At 36.5% G+C, this 18,930-nt stretch overlaps 2 protein-coding genes across 7 annotated transcripts in view; one reads left to right on the forward strand and one right to left on the reverse strand.

Moving 5' to 3' along the window:
• The window catches only part of LOC107742503 (calcium/calmodulin-dependent protein kinase type II delta 2 chain-like), a 41,871-nt gene extending 28,527 nt beyond the window's left edge, over positions 1–13,344 (forward strand). Inside the window, exons 13-22 of one of the 6 annotated variants that reach the window (XM_016555491.1) lie at positions 1,122–1,162; positions 2,884–2,943; positions 5,424–5,468; positions 5,584–5,632; positions 5,939–6,037; positions 7,860–7,880; positions 9,083–9,158; positions 9,416–9,510; positions 9,607–9,835; positions 11,845–13,344. In XM_016555491.1, coding sequence (XP_016410977.1) covers positions 1,122–1,162; positions 2,884–2,943; positions 5,424–5,468; positions 5,584–5,632; positions 5,939–6,037; positions 7,860–7,880; positions 9,083–9,158; positions 9,416–9,510; positions 9,607–9,835; positions 11,845–11,848 — 719 coding nt within the window. In that variant the 3' untranslated portion in view covers positions 11,849–13,344. Of the gene's footprint in view, positions 1–1,121; positions 1,163–2,883; positions 2,944–5,423; positions 5,469–5,583; positions 5,633–5,938; positions 6,038–7,859; positions 7,881–9,082; positions 9,159–9,415; positions 9,511–9,606; positions 9,840–11,844 lie in introns of those variants that run through there. The other 5 variants (XM_016555492.1, XM_016555493.1, XM_016555495.1 and 2 more) reach the window with 5 other exon arrangements.
• Positions 13,345–14,117: 773 nt separating this feature from the next.
• The window catches only part of LOC107742502 (ankyrin-2-like), a 55,237-nt gene continuing 50,424 nt past the window's right edge, over positions 14,118–18,930 (reverse strand). The window contains exon 50 of the mRNA XM_016555490.1: positions 14,118–15,300. Coding sequence (XP_016410976.1) covers positions 15,280–15,300 — 21 coding nt within the window. The 3' untranslated portion in view covers positions 14,118–15,279. The remainder of the gene's footprint in view (positions 15,301–18,930) is intronic.

Raw genomic sequence — 18,930 nt, forward strand, 5'->3', positions numbered from 1 at the left:
GGGGTCCTGTGTGTCCTGTGAGGTAAGAGTCTGTTTGGACATAAGAAGGGGATGTGTTTTTACTCTAACCAGTGAGCTGGTTTGCTTGTTTGACACACTTCCCTGTTACTCCGAGATACTAATTACCCTTGTTTGCATGAAATCAAACAGATTACATTCATAACGTCAACTAGCATTTAGTCTTGAACGTACATGCAATGTTTTAAACAAAAAAAAAACTGCAAGTTTCAAATGCAAATATGCATTTTCAATAATAAAATACAAAACAAGTACGTTATGAATGTAATCACAATATAATAATTCTGAGTTATTGGGAGAGTAAACGTTTTCTGTCTTGCTCATAGAAGTATTTTGAATGCTCGATCATTTTCTGGTTACATTTCTGTCTGGATATGTTCATGTACATCCTGGAATGTTACATTTATATATAAGGTATACTTCATAGGTTTAGCATTTACATATGATGGTTGTTACCAAAAATATAGTTGGAAACATGTTATAATAGAACGATAGAAAGCTTAGATTCAGCGTAATAGCTGTATGGTCGTCTGCGCTTAATTTGTAATAAGCTGTATTCTAAAGCAACTTTTTTTTCGAGGGCAAGTGTGTGCGCTTCTGTAAAATATATTTGCATGCTATTTTGGAAAAAAATATTATTTTTTATATTATATTATATATTTACAATATCTATGCACATAGCACAACAGTTCAATTATCATGACATTTATAAAAGTAATGAAATATATTTAATAGGATGATTTCTGTTATTTTAGGGTAATAAAGTCACTTTTATATATTTTCCTGTTTACCAACGAGGAGATTACAGCCACAGACTGTGAGAAAATTGTACACAGTATATCACACATCCTCTAAGAATAGAGTTGCTTATTTTGGTTTAAATTGTGTCCCGAGTTTAATATTTGATATCCCTTAGCCTTGCATTTGTGTACCAAGAGTCTCTATCCTAAAAATGAATTATTTGAATTGTTTCTCCTGCCTGAGGTCTTGTGACACAATAAGGAGAACAATAATCCCAGAATGCCTGCTGCATGTGCCTTCATGGATTTATAATGTTATTATGCTTAAATAATCATGGTTTCCTTTTATTTTTCATCCAACAGCAGCCAAGAGCTTGTTGAACAAGAAGTCAGATGGTGTGAAGGTGGGTTAAATCTGTTTCCTATTCATCTTTTGGCAAAACTAAGATGTATAAAGAACATCAGTACTTGGCAAAGCCTGAGAATAATCTTGCAGCAGAACATTGTGCATCCTTTAGGTTTGCATTTGTTTTTTGGACGTTTTTCCCAGAAATTCTGAGGTCTTTAATTGGATCAGTTTCCAATTCAACAACAATATAGTTAATATATTAGAGTGCTGTGTGGCATTTTGATCAATTCCATTTCAATTCCAATTTTCAGGTTTTATTTAGGAAATTGTTTACATTTTTGGCAATAAAAATTTATTTGGACCTTTCAGTCATTAATAAAATGTTTAGTTTCTTCCCTGAATTTGCTGGAAATTAAATGGAATTACCCATCATTGTCACTTTTAATTAATTTTGAATGTGTATATGAATGTATATGAATGTGTATTCCATTGTTTTTAATTTTTAGCACTATGGGGGGAATTCACTAAAAATGATTTTTAGGGATTCACTAAAGAAATGATGCAAATCAAGTAAAAAGTACGGACACCATGCAGACAAACATCTTTTTTGCTTCTGAATGCAGATCATTAGAAATAAATTGCAATCTAAATAAGCCTAATGTAGAAAGGAGGACTTGTTTCCTAAAATGAACAATTACTTTTTGAATACATGGAACAGCACTATGCCAGACAGCACAAAAGATGCGGGTTTTTGTGTTGAAATACTATTTAGTGAATTTGCCCCATACTTTTCCCCCAATATGTTTCATTTCCCGAGTTTCTTGTTTCAGTTTGCTTTCTGTTCTAGAATTGTATTTTCTGATCATTTCTTCTAAAACAATTCATAAGAGGTTTCTGACACAAATTTAAAAAAATGTGATGTTGGTTTGTCGCATGTGTTACTCATGTGTCTTATGTCTTTATCAGATTTTACATAAGAAAAAATGAAATTAATTAGGCAACTCTCACAAAACATATTTTTTAAAAATAAGTTAAGAAAGGATATAAATTATTTTAAAAAATACATGTGTTGTTGTTAAAAAATAATAATAATGTGCATTGCCAATCACAACCTATTTTACTTTCATAATGTGACATTTTAAACAGGATATTCCACTTGAAAATATATAGTGGTGGGACTTGTATTTTAAGCATCAGAAAAGAATAACAATGCCTAAATGGCTATTTGGTGATTTGGTTAACATTATCCAGTAGCCCACTGGCCACTTTGATTAATATTATAAATATATAAATTTTTTATTAAATTGTTTTTTTGGGGGGGGGAGGTATTGTGCACGAATGAATCATTCACCATAAGACCTTAATGCAGAAACATGCAATAAGAAAGTAAATGGGTGCAATTTTGGTATATGGTAAGTATAAAAAGTTAATTTATAAAGCAAAAAACAGAAAATAATTAATTAATTAATTAATTTTGAAAAAATCTCAGGACCTTTAATTTTATAATTCAATTCTTTTGTTATTTGTGGCACAATATGTGCACAATTTTTGTTTGTGAGTTGCTGTATCATCAGATCATCCATCATCAGTTCCCTCATGCGTATCTGTGTTCCTCAGTATATCTGTGTATTTCTACATCTGTGTATTTTGGATGCCCTGTCACAACACTCCTGTTGTCCCCCAGTCTTGTGTAATTTTGTAACCCTAGTGTGATGCAGTAAACCCCATCAGTGTGATATTTGGTAATGTGTGATCTGCTCCTCATCCCACTTGCAGGTTAACAACAAAACCAACCTAGCCAGCAGCCCCAAAGACACAGGCCCCGCCCCAGCACTGGTACCCACGACAACAACCCCGCCCCTTGCACGACATCACCCCTGTAGACCCTCCCCCTGTAACCAACAAGCCAGATTTGCTTACCTTTTCATCATACCACAATAGCTCTGTTCCAAAACCCAGTGAGCTGCCTTATTGTCTACTACCTACATAGGCAACTAGTTTCCAAGGCAACTATCAAACATTCTCATAAGTGATCAAATGAACACAAATGGCGTTCCTGCATAAAGCAAATTATACAATTCACATTTGATTCTAGCATATTTAAATGTTAGCATGTTGCTAAGCTAACACAAGCAGAAAACATATACCCAGATGTTGGGTGAAATACTGAAACTTTAATTGGGTTGTACTATTTTTCATGTTTCAGTACATACAGTACATATATTTTTAGTCAATATTTCTTATGTTGCATTGCATTCTGGGATTGGTTCGTCTTAAAAGGATATTTATGATGCTGCCTTAGGATTTTGTCTAATGTTGCTGCCTATATTTTGGAACAGCTTTGGCATTGTTTGTCTAGATTGCTCATGCTAATGCTAATAAGCTAATGCTTCACTTTTATGCCTTAAACTGAGTACAGTATTTTTAAGGTATATAAACTAACTTAAGATCATGTGAACGTCATATTTTCATATCAAGCTAAAATGAAAGACAACATATGCAAGGAAAACCAAGGGTTTGTAAATCTGGCACTGTTGGTGTGTCGTCTAACCAAAGTTCAGATTCCTTGCATGATTTTACTCTCCTCTCATGTCACCTTTATGTCACACATGTGTTGTTCTTCCATTTGAACTCTTAATTCCAGGAAATTTAGGGTTGTATTCAATCAAATTGTCTTTGAAACATCAAAAGTGACTGCTGCTACTTGATGTTTTGCAATGATATAGTTTTATGGCATCTCAAGCACAAAAATCCATATAGCGCTTGTGGTTTTGCTTGCACAGTCATGGTGTATTGCCATTAGCCTACTATTTTTGCCCATTGTATTTCCCATTTGTTTAAATCTTAATCTTGTTGAATCAGATTGTCTTTCTCTGGCAAATGCATAATTGAAGTATTGGAGTGAATGTTTTGCAGTGCATGGCTGGTGTTAGCATTGCTTTGATAGGGTCATACGCTTGGAGCTCTTTGCTGTCTGTAGCTTGACATTGTTTGCCTTCCATAATGACACAGACATGCATGTAAACAAATGTCTCTCAGACTGACGATACTGTGACGCACATGTACTGACACACATAGACTATTTCTCTCTCTATCTTCTGTCACACACACACACACACACACACACACACACACACAGTGGGTGATGTTTCTTAGACAAATGACAAGTGTGTGTATGTAATCTTCTCTAATCTGGTGGTCATTAGACAAGACATCATCAGTTCCACTTAGTCCTGCTCCAAGACCACCAGGCTGATTAATTACATTGTATCTGTCAGGGTATGTGTGTGTATGTGTCTGTGACCTAGGGATCACCTCATAGCAGTGATCCACAGCTTGTTTGTTTTAAAGAAAGAATATATCATATTGCAGGAGAAAACTGATCCAAAATCTATAGAATTTCTTGCGATTTATTTAGTAATTCCCATAAACAGCAAATCAGATAAATGGCAAGCAATGCATTTAAAAGACATACAGTAATATATATGTCCATGGTTTTCACCGATATAAAAATATGCCACATATTTGTACTATGTGTATTTTAAGCATACACTACAAATCAAACGTTTTTGAAAGTAGTATCTCATTCTCATCAAGGCTGCATTTATTTGATCAAAATACAGTAAAAACAGTAATATTTATCCCCCTTGTGATCTTTCCGAAATCATTCCAATATGCTGATTCGGTGCTCAGGAAAGATTTCTTATATCAATGCTGAATTATTGATCATATATTTTATATATATTTTGCGTGTAATATTTGCCATATATCTGATTTCTGTATGGGGGCAGTTAGAGCTAAATGCTTTTGCTATTCTTTGTGCTTTTGTTAATTGCTATTTGGTATTGTATGTGTGCACATGATTGTACTTCATTTTAAGTTGCTTTGGTAAGAAAATGCCTGCTAAAATATATTTTAAAGCTATGCCAGATCCAATTATACTCCAAACAAATTGGACATTTTTGTTCCATCTCTGCATGAGCCGAACTGGATAAGGAGCCATTTTAGAGAATAATGATATGACTAATGAGTCTACTTCCAAAATATTAGAGGACAAATGCACATGCATAGAGATTTCAGGTTTATTTTTGAGGTTGGCGATTTAGTGTTTATTTAGTGTTGGCGATATGCATGGAAAACTTTCATCATGAATGGGAGGAAGAAGGCTGTGTGTGTGTGTGTGTGTTTTGGATGGGGTCATTTGCATTTGCAATTCCATGCATGTTGTGTCTGGTACACAGCCATTATATGCCATTATGCTTATTCTTTTCCATATACAAATAATGATCTTTTTTCAATCCCTTTCACTATTTCAGGAGCCACAAACTACCGTGATCCACAACCCAGTGGACAGAAACAAGGTAATATGACGCATTTTTGTTAGCGGAGGTGTATCGAAAATAGCGACACCAAATGAGACTGTGTCCAGTGTCCAGTCTGAAGGTGATTCATATGTATTCGTTCACATTTCTCCAGGAGTCTACAGAGAGTGCCAACACAACTATCGAGGACGAGGATCTTAAAGGTAAAGCTTGGCGTTTTCCTGGCCGCGTGTCTGCCCGTAGACGTGCCATTTGTTGCCGTTTTCCCTCCCCAATATGTCTTCCATCTGTGCTTCTCCTCAGTCATATGTATACTCTTTCTTGTTTATTTTCCCCAACGAATTTGTATTGCCCGTTGCAGCCATTCTCTCCTCCCCTTCATCCTTTGTTCGTTTCCCCGCATAAGGGTGTTGGTTTCAGTATTTCTTGTCGAGTGTGCTATTTGAAATGTCTTCTTTTTCGTTTGTCCTGCTCCTGTTGTTTCTTCCTCTTATTGGTTCAATGTACAGCCAGACGCTTTGGAAACCTCAGCATTAATTCAATCTGGCAACCTGCGGGCGGCCCGCAAAACTCCGAGCCCAAGCAGGCGCCCAACTCCTCGGTGCAGAGTAAGTCCGTAATGGGCAGGAGACAAAATCACCCCGTCCTCCCCTAACGTCGTTCAAATCCTTGTATGAACGAGAGGCCCCTCAAAAAAATAAAATCTGCCCTTTTAAGGATACTTTTTAATTGACAACTCCAAACTTCATTCCTCATCAATGCTCCAAATGTTTTAATCCATCCAGCTGTTTCTATCAGACACACGTCTGTGTCTGCCTATTCTTCACGGACTGTGCATTTAAGGCCAAGAATATCATAAATCACAATAGTTATAAAGAACACATCAAATTCTAATTTAGCCTAGCATTAAAACCATTTCATCTATCTGGTTTTCGAGAAAAAAACGCCAACTCCAGTCTGTGAAGGAGAGGGAGACATAGATGCGTGTAGCATGTGTTAGATAGGCCTGATGGATTAAAAGCAAATCTCTGAATCAATAGAGAGATGCTCAAGTCGATGGGAAATCAGGTTTTAATGTGTAAGTACCAGAACGTTCTTTCAATGCGCTCTTCATGAAAAGACACCCTCTCACTTTCTCAAACGCTCTCGACGTGGGAGAAAGACTAGCGCTCTTCATTCTTGCCAGAAAACCACCTGACTGCCTTTTAGCTCTCTATAGGTGCTTGAGGCCTTCCGGTTGCACCACTAACAAACCTCTTCTCACTGAAAAGACTGTTCAGTTGACCTTTTGCCCCTGTGTCCTAGGACTAGAGTCTACATTATCCTGTATTGCACCCAACATTCCTAATACGGAGAGATCCACTGCACTAGGAGTGTACTTGCTCCAGTATCCCATCCTGCTCCATGCCCGAGAGCCTGATGTTTGCTCCTTCTGTTTAGTATCTCTCCCCCTTCTCACCAATCCAACCTGAAAAAAAATCTAGATTTATTTGTGTATATTTAAACAAATAGACCCGCTTTGGATTTGTTTAAGCTCAGTAATATGGAATGGACCTAAACCAGTATTGAAAGGACAATACGCTGTTTTTCAACGTCAGATTCTATTTGCACTTTATGTTGACATGACCATGAGACAAAAAGCATTTTGTCTAGATTCTGTGTTTCACATGATGAAAAAGAAATATTTTTGATGTTATTTTAGGGCTGTCAATAGATGACAAATATTCATTGAATTAAATGCAGTTTTCTGATTAATCAAATTAACTGCAGTTAAACATTTACATTAATTCCAATACATTTAGAAATGAATGTTAAATGTTTAAGACGTTAATCCCACTAAATAACACAAGTGACAGCCCTGATTCTTTTACTATTGTTATTTTTTAACAAAAAAAAAACATTCTGATATCTAATGAAACACAGAGGAGAATGGTGTTTCCACATATGCTAACAGCGGCATTATGCTGAATAATGAAAATGATGTTGAAAAAAGGTTGAAGGCCCCATGTTACAAAGCATGTCCATGTTAAGAGAAAACAAGCATTAGATGGAATGCTTTTCTGAAGTAAAGTCCTCTGTTTCTCATTTGAAAGCCGCAAACCCTTTTCCATCTCATTTGTCATTCAGTGCCTTCCGGGCGAAAGACATCAGCTAGAAGACGTATCCATGCCTTTTTTTCTTTTCATCTATTAATTTGCAGACACCATAAACTCAGTGCTGGAGAATGAGTGATTTAATGATATAATTAAGATTTCACATTAAATGAACTGTTAAATATTAAAAGTACAAAGTAACGTCTTTTTGCCCGGTGGGCTGGAGTTATTATGTCATCATCAGTAGACGTAGATACATTGCACTAGTTTTATTTGGTGCTTTCATAAGAAATTGCCTTTTTGACCAATTATGAGCCATCTCTTTGCTGTCCCTTAGCTTGCCAAGTTATCAATAAAGGTAAATTTAAACTTTAATACTTTGAATGAAAGTGTTGCCTGTGATTTTCTACCAGTAAACACTGCTCATTCTGAAACTCACCGTAGAGCACTAGGAGTACTAGGAATACGCTTTCCTTTGGGTGCCCTTTGTTTACCGAGTGTCAAAATTGTCTCTTGTTAATAATAAAGAAAACGGAACAACTACAGATTGTACATAGTCATTATATAATATTCACACAACCTCTATGTAAGCCAATTAGGGCTGGGTGATATAACCTCTTATAAAATCTTATTTGAAATCTATATATCTCAATATTTACAGAATGTATTTACTCTGAAATGGCTTGGAGGATGGAATTTTTTTCTGTCACACTTTATTTTAAGGTCCAACTCTCACCATTAACAAACCATTAACTATGATTTTTGCCTCAATAAACTCCTAATTTGCTGCTTATTGTTAAGTTTAGGAATTGGGTAGCGATGTGGAATATGGTCATGCAGAATATGTGCTTTAATAAACAGCCAATATGTTAATAATAGGCATGCTAATAAGCAACTAGTTAATAGTGAGAATCGGTCCCTATACTAAAGTGTTGCCGTTTTTCCTTTTTAGTTAAAGTTTGTTAATTTTTTATAGAAGTAGTCAGGTCCAGTTTTCCATGGTTTTTCACTAAATGAACAAGAAAATGTATATTTTATTTAAATGCATATGTAAACTAATACATTACCTTTATTTATTATGCCATGCAGGAACTAAAGTAAACATGAGTGTTGTCGCAAAAGAATCATTCAATCAGTTTTGAATTGATTCAATTAAATCAATGAATTAAACTTACGAACAGTCAACATTTTGTACATTACTGAACATTAATGAAGTTTAAATACACATTTCTGAGAGTGTAGTCAAAAAATGATTGTGAAACTGGTCTAATTACAGACTCTTTAAGAAATGTAATGGCCAAATAAAAAGTGCTAATTATGATATTTATGATTCATTGCTAATATATCACCCAGCCCTGAAGCCAACTAAAACCTGCAAAGACAGAAGCGATAAAGGTTCACTGTAAATTTTGTCTGGTGCTTTCTAAACAAAGGTTTGCATTTTGTGGATTGCATAAATTCAGACAAGTTTTGAAATGAGTTGGGATGTTGAATAATAATATTGGTTCTCATGCTGCGAGGGTGTCTGACTCACTCGCTAGACGTCTCTGTGTGTTTCAGCTCGAAAGCAGGACATCATAAAGGTGACTGAACAGCTGATTGAATCCATCAACAACGGAGACTTTGAGAGTTACGCGTGAGTGAACGGTCAAACCTGTTGCTATGACAACCACAGAACGCTAATGCATTCCTTTATTTTCTCTTGATTACTGAGATTATATTTAATGGTCACCTTTTCACAACAGGTGCTCCATCTATATTTAGATCCAAGCCTCACTTAATTACAGCTTTTGATGGGCAGAAATGGGAAGATTTCTAGTGTTTTTTATTTTTTACCAATGTCTGCACACAAATGAAGACTTTTAGCTTTACTTTCTACTCTTTATATCACAGAAAGATTTGCGATCCTGGTCTTACTTCCTTTGAGCCAGAAGCTTTGGGAAACCTGGTGGAGGGGCATGACTTTCACAGGTTCTACTTTGAGAATGGTATCTAGATCCATATCTTTTCACACTCAAAACTTAAAGAGAATATAGTTTTACAACAGTATTTTGATCACCGTATTTCTTTGTCATCTCCTTTAGCACTGTCCAAAGGTAATAAACCTGTACACACTATCCTACTGAACCCCCACGTGCACCTGATTGGGGAGGATGCAGCATGTATCGCATACATCCGCCTGACCCAGTACATGGATGGCAGTGGGATACCACGCACCATGCAGTCAGAGGAGACCCGCGTCTGGCACCGTCGAGATGGCAAATGGCTGAACATACACTTCCATCGCTCTGGAGCCCCCAGCGTGCCCATCAAGTAAGACTCATAGAGTGTCTCTACTGTTTAATGTATGCGATAATAAATGTCACGATCACAAAAGGGTCATTCTCAGGAAAGTGCGTGAAAAGGTTTTTATCATTTCATTTGAAAAGGTTTCTGCAGAGTGACCTTTCAAGAAATCAAAATTTGAAACACATACTTTTATTCAATGAGGATGCATTAAAGGGATAGTTCACCCAAAAAAGTAATTAATTCAGTCATTAATTACTCACCCTCCTGTCGTTCCAAACCCGTAAGTCCGGGTTTCATTAAAAAATATCTTCATTTGTGTTGCGAAGATGAATGAAGGTCTTACGGGTTTGGAACGATATGAGGGGGTGGGTAAAGGGGTCATCGGATGCAAAATTCACTTTTACATGCTGTTTGAACATAAATGTGTGTTGGCAGTTTGTGTACACATCCACCCTATAATGATAAAAATCTACCCAGTGCTTTTTTTTTTTTAAATCCCCAATAATAACGATCACTTTCTCAGATCAGGCTGTTCTGAGATTCTTGGCAAAGTGACCAAAGTCCCTTTCAAGGAAAGTCCGTTCACTCGGCCACCATATTTGCAACGCCTCCAGGCAGCTCAAACAAGACCAAGTCTAATCTAAATGAATGGGGGAATCCTGAAATCTCAAAAACTGCTCGCTGAACTTGCGATTAAATTACATATTTCAAATCAGCAACAAAATCTAAAATGAACTGCCCCATGAATGTTGTTTCTTATGCTCAAATAGCATTTAAAAAGCGTATTTTTCAGGCTAGACCAGCCAATGCGCATGCGTAGTTCCAACGCGTTTATGACTATGCACACGCATCAGCTAAAGCCGCTAAAGACACAGTGGATTACGTTTGTTTTTGAAGGGAATGCGCCCCCCGATCTACCTAAATGCGTTTGTGTTCACGCAAATCATTTGTGATCCAGCTTCACCTCCAGAAAAAGTGAGTATTTTTATGAATCTTTGCAAATTGCCTTTCCCAATAATGTGCTAGTTAGCAAGTTCCGCGGCTAAATGCAGCTAAAGTTGACAGTGTCATGAGAACGGCTCGTCACTCCACAGAAGAAAGGGGCGGGGTGAGCAGAGCTCATTAGCATTTAAAGGGACATGCACCGAAACGGGTCACTGTGAACAGAGCTGTTTTTGACAGGGTAAAAAGGGTGTTGTTTTACACTACCATGGAGAAATTTGAACCAAAGTATGTTATAGACTTTTCATTAAGACCCTAAAGAATCATATCAACCATTGTGGAAAATGGGCATCCGATGACCCCTTTAATGACAGAATTTTCATTTTTGGGTGAACTATCCCTTTAAATTGATCCTAAGTATATAATGTTACAAAAGATTTCTATTTTATAATTGTACATTTTTATTTAATTAATTTGTAGTACGCTTATTTTGTTTTATTTTTATGCTGTTCTTTTGAACCTTCTGTTGATCAAAGGACCCTGAAAACAAATGATTGCAGTTCAGTGAAAATGAAAAAGAAAATGAAAGCAGCACAATTGTTTTTAACATTCATAGAAATAAGAAATGTTTCTTGTGCACTAAATCAGCATAATAGAATGAATTCTGAAGGATCTTATGACACTGAATGAAAGTAATGCCTGCTGAAAATTCAGTTTTGCCATCACGGGAATAAATGATATTTTAAATGTATTAAAATACAAAAAGAGTTATTTTAAATTTGAATAATATTGAACAATATTATATATTAAAAAAAAACCTTGGTGAGCAAAAAAAAAAAACTTCCTTCAAAAACATTCAAAATTTTTAATAGTAGCATATATTTGAGGACACATATTCAGAGCTAATGACTTGAGGCTTGATATGTTATGACCTGTTATTGCTCCTTGTGGCTTATTTGGGCAAACTGAAGAAATATCACATTAACATTAACATTACTTCGTAATTTAGTGGAATTTGCTAATTCTAATTTAATATCATGCTTATTTCTAAATGTTATTGATGTGTGTTTGTTTGTGTGTATATTTTATAGTTAATGGAATATTAAGCTTCAATTTTTCCCAACTGAGGAGAAACCATCAGCAAAAACCCAACTGTCTGTCAGTCAAGCTGGAGGTGTGTCTTCTGAGCCACACCTGCTTTCCAACAACCACGCCCCTCTCCCCTCCCCCCTCGAGGGTCGTTTACATGTTATCGCACATGGACCAGATAATTCAAACGTTTTGCTAAAGGTCATCACCTACACCAAAACCTGTGGGCCATTCGCATATATGGACATTATTAAAAGGAGTGTATTTTTAACATTTTATTTTCCGTTTCATTTTTTTAAGCTGTTTTGGTATGCATTTTAAATGTATAGATATGTAAAGAGAATCACCTTTCCCCAAGTCTGTACTGTATTTTTATGTCTATTTATGTGTGTGCAATATATCAAATTTTGAAAGATAAGAATGTTAATATTGAGCTTGCTATTGTTCTGGTGATGTACATATGTCGTGATCGTTCAGATAAAAAAAAAAGATAAAATAAAAATCTTAAAAAAAAAAAAAAACTTTAAGAAACTTTTTAAAAAATACGTACTTTTGATTCTGGCTTACAGCAAAATTAAAAATTTTAGTAAATGCTGTCAAAAAGCTTTGTTTATATTTGCTAGTTTACAATGTTTGGCTCCTTAAAGATTCTGATTTACTTTATTTGATTTTAGAGAACTGCAGAATACTAATATGGACTGTATTGTTTACCTTTATGTCATAGAATACGAGAAAAAAAAACGGATATCAAAGAGAATGTAGCATATATGATACATCAAATATTGACAAGCATTGGGTAATGCATGGAGGACTATTTTTTGAATGACCATGCTATAATTTGTTTCTTTTTGCTCTTGTTTATGTTGTGTAATTCATGGTTTCCTTATCAAATTGTTTATTTCTATCAATATCATAAGGATCTGATGTGGTAATGATAATAGCGATTATCATCATTACGACCCAACATATCTAGAAGTATCACCCTACTTTCAGATCGATGTAGCTTCATTTTCCTATATTGAGTGGCTGTGAAAATATTATCCTTTGACTTTATATCATGGCTGTATGAGAAAAAGAAATATAAGTAGCTTATGAGAAACTACATGTATCATTTTCACACATATTTGTGCTTTTTATTTATCCCGACATTATTTTCGCCCATGGCAAGAAGAGCGAAATTGAGCCGAGCCTGATTTACAAGCATGCACACTGCCCTAGTGGTGACTTAGTGTCTGTGCACCACTCAGTCAGAAGTTGATGTCATACAAGGTGATGTCGGAATGGAACGGTCTTCCTTGAGGAAAAACCTCACCACTACTGGACTATGCCAACACCATGCTTTCCGTTTTCCTTTTTCTCTTCTTAAAGACATTTCCTCTGCTGATACTTACAGAACCTCAATGCCAATATGAGGATGTGAACTACATAATTTGTTGCCATGGTGGCGCTAGCAAATCAACATATTTAATGAAAAATTCAATAAATGTGTGATATGTACTGTATGCATGGTCATGTTTCAATTTCCTCTTCAAACACAACCATAAAATAATGACCATAACGTGACACTTATACACTTTTATTCTCGTTCAGCCATATACACACACTGCAGCCAAGGTATAGTGTTTAAATGTCTTTTTTAAAAGTCATATAGTAAACTAATACATGCCTTTATGGATAGATATTTATGTACTATATATATGCATATTCTTATCTCCACAGACGTAGAATGCGGATTCAGTAAATCAAACGTGGGCCAGTCACAGTGAAAGTAGTAGCAGTGTTCAACTTAATGACATTGCTGTGTTTAGAGGATGACTTTTGAAATGCTGTTCCAGGGCCAGTTTCCCCAAACGCAAATTATTATAAGGGGAAAAAAGCAGAGCTGGCCTCAGATCAGCAGCAAAAACAACCTCTGCTAACACAGCTGTATTAATCTGCAGTTCAAAGGAAAAGTCATTTGAATATCACATGGTACGCTCTCCTTCCCAAAAGTCTCAACTGAAGCCAACCTGTGATTTGGTGAATCATAAAGAGAATACTCCCACTTGTGTATAATAAACGAAATATATCAAAATAAAGCATTCTTTAAAAAAAAAAAAAAAAAAAAAACATACATCCCTTATGCTCACTTCCGAAACCAGTAAGATTTTAAAAGCATTCACCATCATAAATACCTCAAAGCAAGATTCCTCGACACATACTGATGTTGAGCAGTATGTACAGAACAAAATGAATATAATTTGAAAATAAAAATCACATTTTCAAATTTCTGATTTCACACACACACACACACTCACTCAAAAACACATACGTAAAGAAATGAATAAATTCAGATAAAAATAGAATATGTGTAACTGATTACTTGAATTTGATTCCACCTTTGCTTCCTGAGTCCCTCTTGAAACGCTTGCTAAAGTGAGTTTAAAACCATAAAGCGCATGTTAATGTGTTCTATTACAACAAAAAGCTGCACTGAAATGTGATGATGATGACGACTAGAATTGCTACAGATCACGGACACAAAGAGAAACAGAAAAATGACAGTCGTCTAACCACAGAAAGAGTCTTATTAATAAGTGACTGCTGCTAGCTAAGCATGCCTGCTAATATCCTTACAGGTGGCTAATGTGATCTACTGTCATTTTAAAAATGCATATTATATATACTCTCCATGGATAGAATACACAGACACACGATACCCCAACAGCTGATAAAGAAGGCAAGAAGTTTTCAGACATCTCAACCGCTGAAATCAAAATAGCATGTCATGATGTGGTGATATAATGCAACGATATTCAATAGTTGTGGTAGGCAGTGCATTACAGGTTCTGTTAGTTCAAGCTTAAATGTTCTGAGTATGAACGACCAGGACTTTGTTTTTCTCGCTCTCTTTTGATAAAAACGTTTTTGGTTATTGTGATTTTTGTGTGTGTGTGTGTTCATTGGTGTTATAACTGAGGGATTTAAAAAGCAAAGGAAAGCAAAGGAAAGGAAAGAACACCATTTGGTCACAATGAAGGACAGAAATAGATAAACACTTGTGGTAAACTGGGGAAAATAAGGAGAGAGAAAATATTGTCCATTGACTTAAACTGGGCAAACATCCAGTTTGACTGGACAGGAAGACTGGAAGTGGCAGGAGTGAAGTGCACTCTGGGATTGCATGAGCATGGTGCATAGGAGTGGTTAGGAGAGCAGACAGGCTCAAAGAGAGAAGCGATGGAGATAGGGAGAGGAAAATGAAGGGGGAAACCATCAATCGGACTTCTCCGGTTTCCTCCCTCTCTTCCTCTCAGTCGTTTTGGGCACAGTAGTGGTGAATGAGGTGATGGAGGTGATGCTGTAGGTTGTCATGGGGCTCAGACCGATCGTCTATCTGCTCCACGCACACCTGCTTCTGTCCCCCAGCATCCCTCACTACTGATCTCCTGTGGGTCCTAGACTTCTGCATCCTCGTCCTGTGAGTGAGAAAGAAAGAAACAGGGTAATCAATGCTTTTATGTCTATTCCAAAGGTTCGAAGTGGAAAAAAACATGAATTTTTCTTTTTAAGTGTACATTTAAGATGCAAGTGCACATATAAGATTCTTTTAAGTGTGCATTCAGAAGACTGATATAGGAGAGAGGAAGACAAATGTTATTAGAGAGAAATAAAATGTAAAGACATGCTTTGTTAACAAATATACACACACCAATGCCAAATATAGAAAATTACAATTCCCAATACAATCTCTACAGAACATTTGCATGAATATATTACATACAGTACCAAACATTTGGGTAAGATTTCTTGTTGTTGTTGTTGGTTTAGAAATTAATACTTTTATTTAACAAGAATACATTTCAATTGATCAAACGTTACACTAAAGTTTACTATTATGAACTAAATTGTGTTGCTATATGTCACAGTTTCCACAAAATTATTACATTTTCAACCATTTTCAACATTGATAATAAAAGTTTCTTGCGCACCAAATAAGCATATTAGAATGATTTCTGAAGGATCATGTGACACTGAAGACTTTGCCACCACAGGAATAAAATACAATTTCAAAAATATTAAAATATAAAACTGCTATTTGAAATTGCACTAATATTTCATAATATTTCAATTTTTACCGCATTTTTGATCAAATAAATGTAGCCTTTGTGAGCATAAGAGCATTAAAAAACATACTGACCCCAAAGTTTTGAAGATAGTTTTTTTTTTTTTTTTTACTTCTACTTGCCCCCATAAACACACTTTCACACTAATATGCACACAAAAGGGTGAATGGATGGATGATGAATGGGTGAATGGATGGATGATGAATGAATGAATGAAAAAATTAATAAAATCTTCCATCCATCCTTTGAATGAATGAATGAATGGGTAGATAGATGCAAGGGTGGATGGATGGATGGATGGATGAAAGGGTGAATGGATGAAAGGATGGATGGATGAAAGGGTGAATGGATGAATGGATGAAATGATGGATGGATGAAAGGGTGAATGAATGAATGAATGAATGGATGGATTGATGGATGGATGGAATGATGGATGGATGAAAGGGTGAATGGATGGAAGGATGGATAGAAGGATGAAAGGAAGGGTGGATGTCTGTTGGAGGAACATCAAAATAAAGTGTTAGCAGACTGACTGGTAGTTGACATGTAATTGTAAATGTACTTAAAGTTAGTAGAATGTCTAGACGTGGACTATCAAATAAGTGAAAGTGAAAAGTGAAAGTGACGTGACATGTGGCCAAGTATGGTGCACCACAGGAATAAAATACAATTTCAAAAATATTAAAATATAAAACTGCTATTTGAAATTGCACTAATATTTCATAATATTTCAATTTTTACCGCATTTTTGATCAAATAAATGTAGCCTTTGTGAGCATAAGAGCATTAAAAAACATACGGACCCCAAAGTTTTGAAGATAGTTTTTTTTTTTTTTTTTTTTTTTTATTTTCCCCAAACACACTTTCACACTAATATGCACACAAACACCATGCCTGTCTCTCAAACCTTCTGATCACAGATCCATCAGGCTGCAGTATTTTCTGCTCTACCACTTGAGGAATCTGCACCTTCCTAAAACCTCCAAAGTAGCTTAGAGCCTGAGGGAATGAGGCACACACTACATTAACACTAAATTATATATTATAAATTATATTATAATAGTCAGAACAGCTGTTAGTCACAGATGTAATTACTTTCTCAGGACCAGCCATGGCATTTATATAATTTTATCACAGGTTTCTGGTTGCATAATATAAAAAGCTGATAAACTGGAACAAACTGTGAAAGAACTTTTGGTTAGAAAAAAAATATTACAGGCATAATATTAAGACAGTGGTAATTCTGCACTTTTCCTCATTAAAATGACCCTAATCTTTAAAATCTGATGTTTTATAGATGTCAGAAATGACTGCTGTGATTGGCAGCTCACCTGGGTGAAATCCTCCCGGGCTGAGGGCAGGTCTGAGGCAAGATAAGGATCCCCCTCATGCTTTTCCAGCTGTTCTCCATGTACCATCGTCGTCTGGACCACCTGTCTGACCTCTTGACCTAGAGCAGATTCACCCTTGGAAGATGACATGCCATCTTGCTCATGGAAAGTCACCTGAAATGAAATAAAACATTTAGCAAAACTCATTAAATGGCTATATTTTGATTAAGTGATTTCATTAAGTTGATTAGATTAAGTTAATTTAGTTTTAGCATCACACACCTCTGTCTGATGTCCTTCGCTTTTCAGTACTGTCCTTTTTATTACTTTTGAGTATCCATCCCCTGGTGCCACATTGACAGGCTGCTGGGGGGAGCCCTCCATCCTCACCTGCTCTGTCTCCACCCCATCAGATGACACACATCGTCGAATGACCTTCCTGGTCACCTGAGAAGGTGAGAGAGTAAGATAAACAAATTTGTACGGATATGATGTATTTAGCATAAATCCATTGTTGATCAGTCGGATGGATGGAAGGAAGGAAGGAATGAAAGAAGGAAGGAAGTGTAGATAGATGCATGGATGAAAGAGTGAATGGATGTTTGGATGGATGCAAGGGTGTATGGATGGGTGGATGGAAGCAAGGGTGGAGGGATGGATGGATGGATGGCTGGATGAATGAATGAATGAATGAATGCATGAATGGGTAGATGGGTGCAAGGGTGGATGGATGGATGGAAGGGTGAAAGGATGGATGGATGAAAGGGTGAATGGATGGATGATGAATGGGTGAATGGATGGATGATGAATGAATGAATGAAAAAATTAATAAAATCTTCCATCCATCCTTTGAATGAATGAATGAATGGGTAGATAGATGCAAGGGTGGATGGATGGATGGATGGATGAAAGGGTGAATGGATGAATGGATGAAATGATGGATGGATGAAAGGGTGAATGAATGAATGAATGAATGGATGGATTGATGGATGGATGGAATGATGGATGGATGAAAGGGTGAATGAATGAATGAATGAATGGATGGATTGATGGATGGATGGAATGATGGATGGATGAAAGGGTGAATGAATGAATGAATGAATGGATGGATTGATGGATGGATGGAATGATGGATGGATGAAAGGGTGAATGGATGGAAGGATGGATAGAAGGATGAAAGGAAGGGTGGATGTCTGTTGGAGGAACATCAAAATAAAGTGTTAGCAGACTGACTGGTAGTTGACATGTAATTGTAAATGTACTTAAAGTTAGTAGAATGTCTAGACGTGGACTATCAAATAAGTGAAAGTGAAAAGTGAAAGTGACGTGACATGTGGCCAAGTATGGTGACCCATACTCGGAATTAGTGCTCTGCATTTATCCCATCCAAAGTGCACACACACAGCAGTGAACACACACACACCGTGAACACACACCCGGAGCAGTGGGCAGCCATTTTTTGCTGCGGCACCCGGGGAGCAGTTGGGGGTTTGGTGCCTTGCTCAAGGGCACCTCAGTCATGGTATTGAAGGTGGAAGAGAGCGCTGTACATTCACCCCCCCCACCTACAATCCCTGCCGGTACGAGACTCGAACCCGCAACCTTTGGGTTACGAGTCCGACTCTCTAACCATTAGGCCACGACTTCCCCC

Source organism: Sinocyclocheilus rhinocerous, unplaced genomic scaffold (genome assembly GCF_001515625.1).
Source record: "Sinocyclocheilus rhinocerous isolate Xijiao unplaced genomic scaffold, SAMN03320098_v1.1 scaffold496, whole genome shotgun sequence".
Taxonomy (NCBI): Eukaryota; Metazoa; Chordata; class Actinopteri; order Cypriniformes; family Cyprinidae; genus Sinocyclocheilus; species Sinocyclocheilus rhinocerous.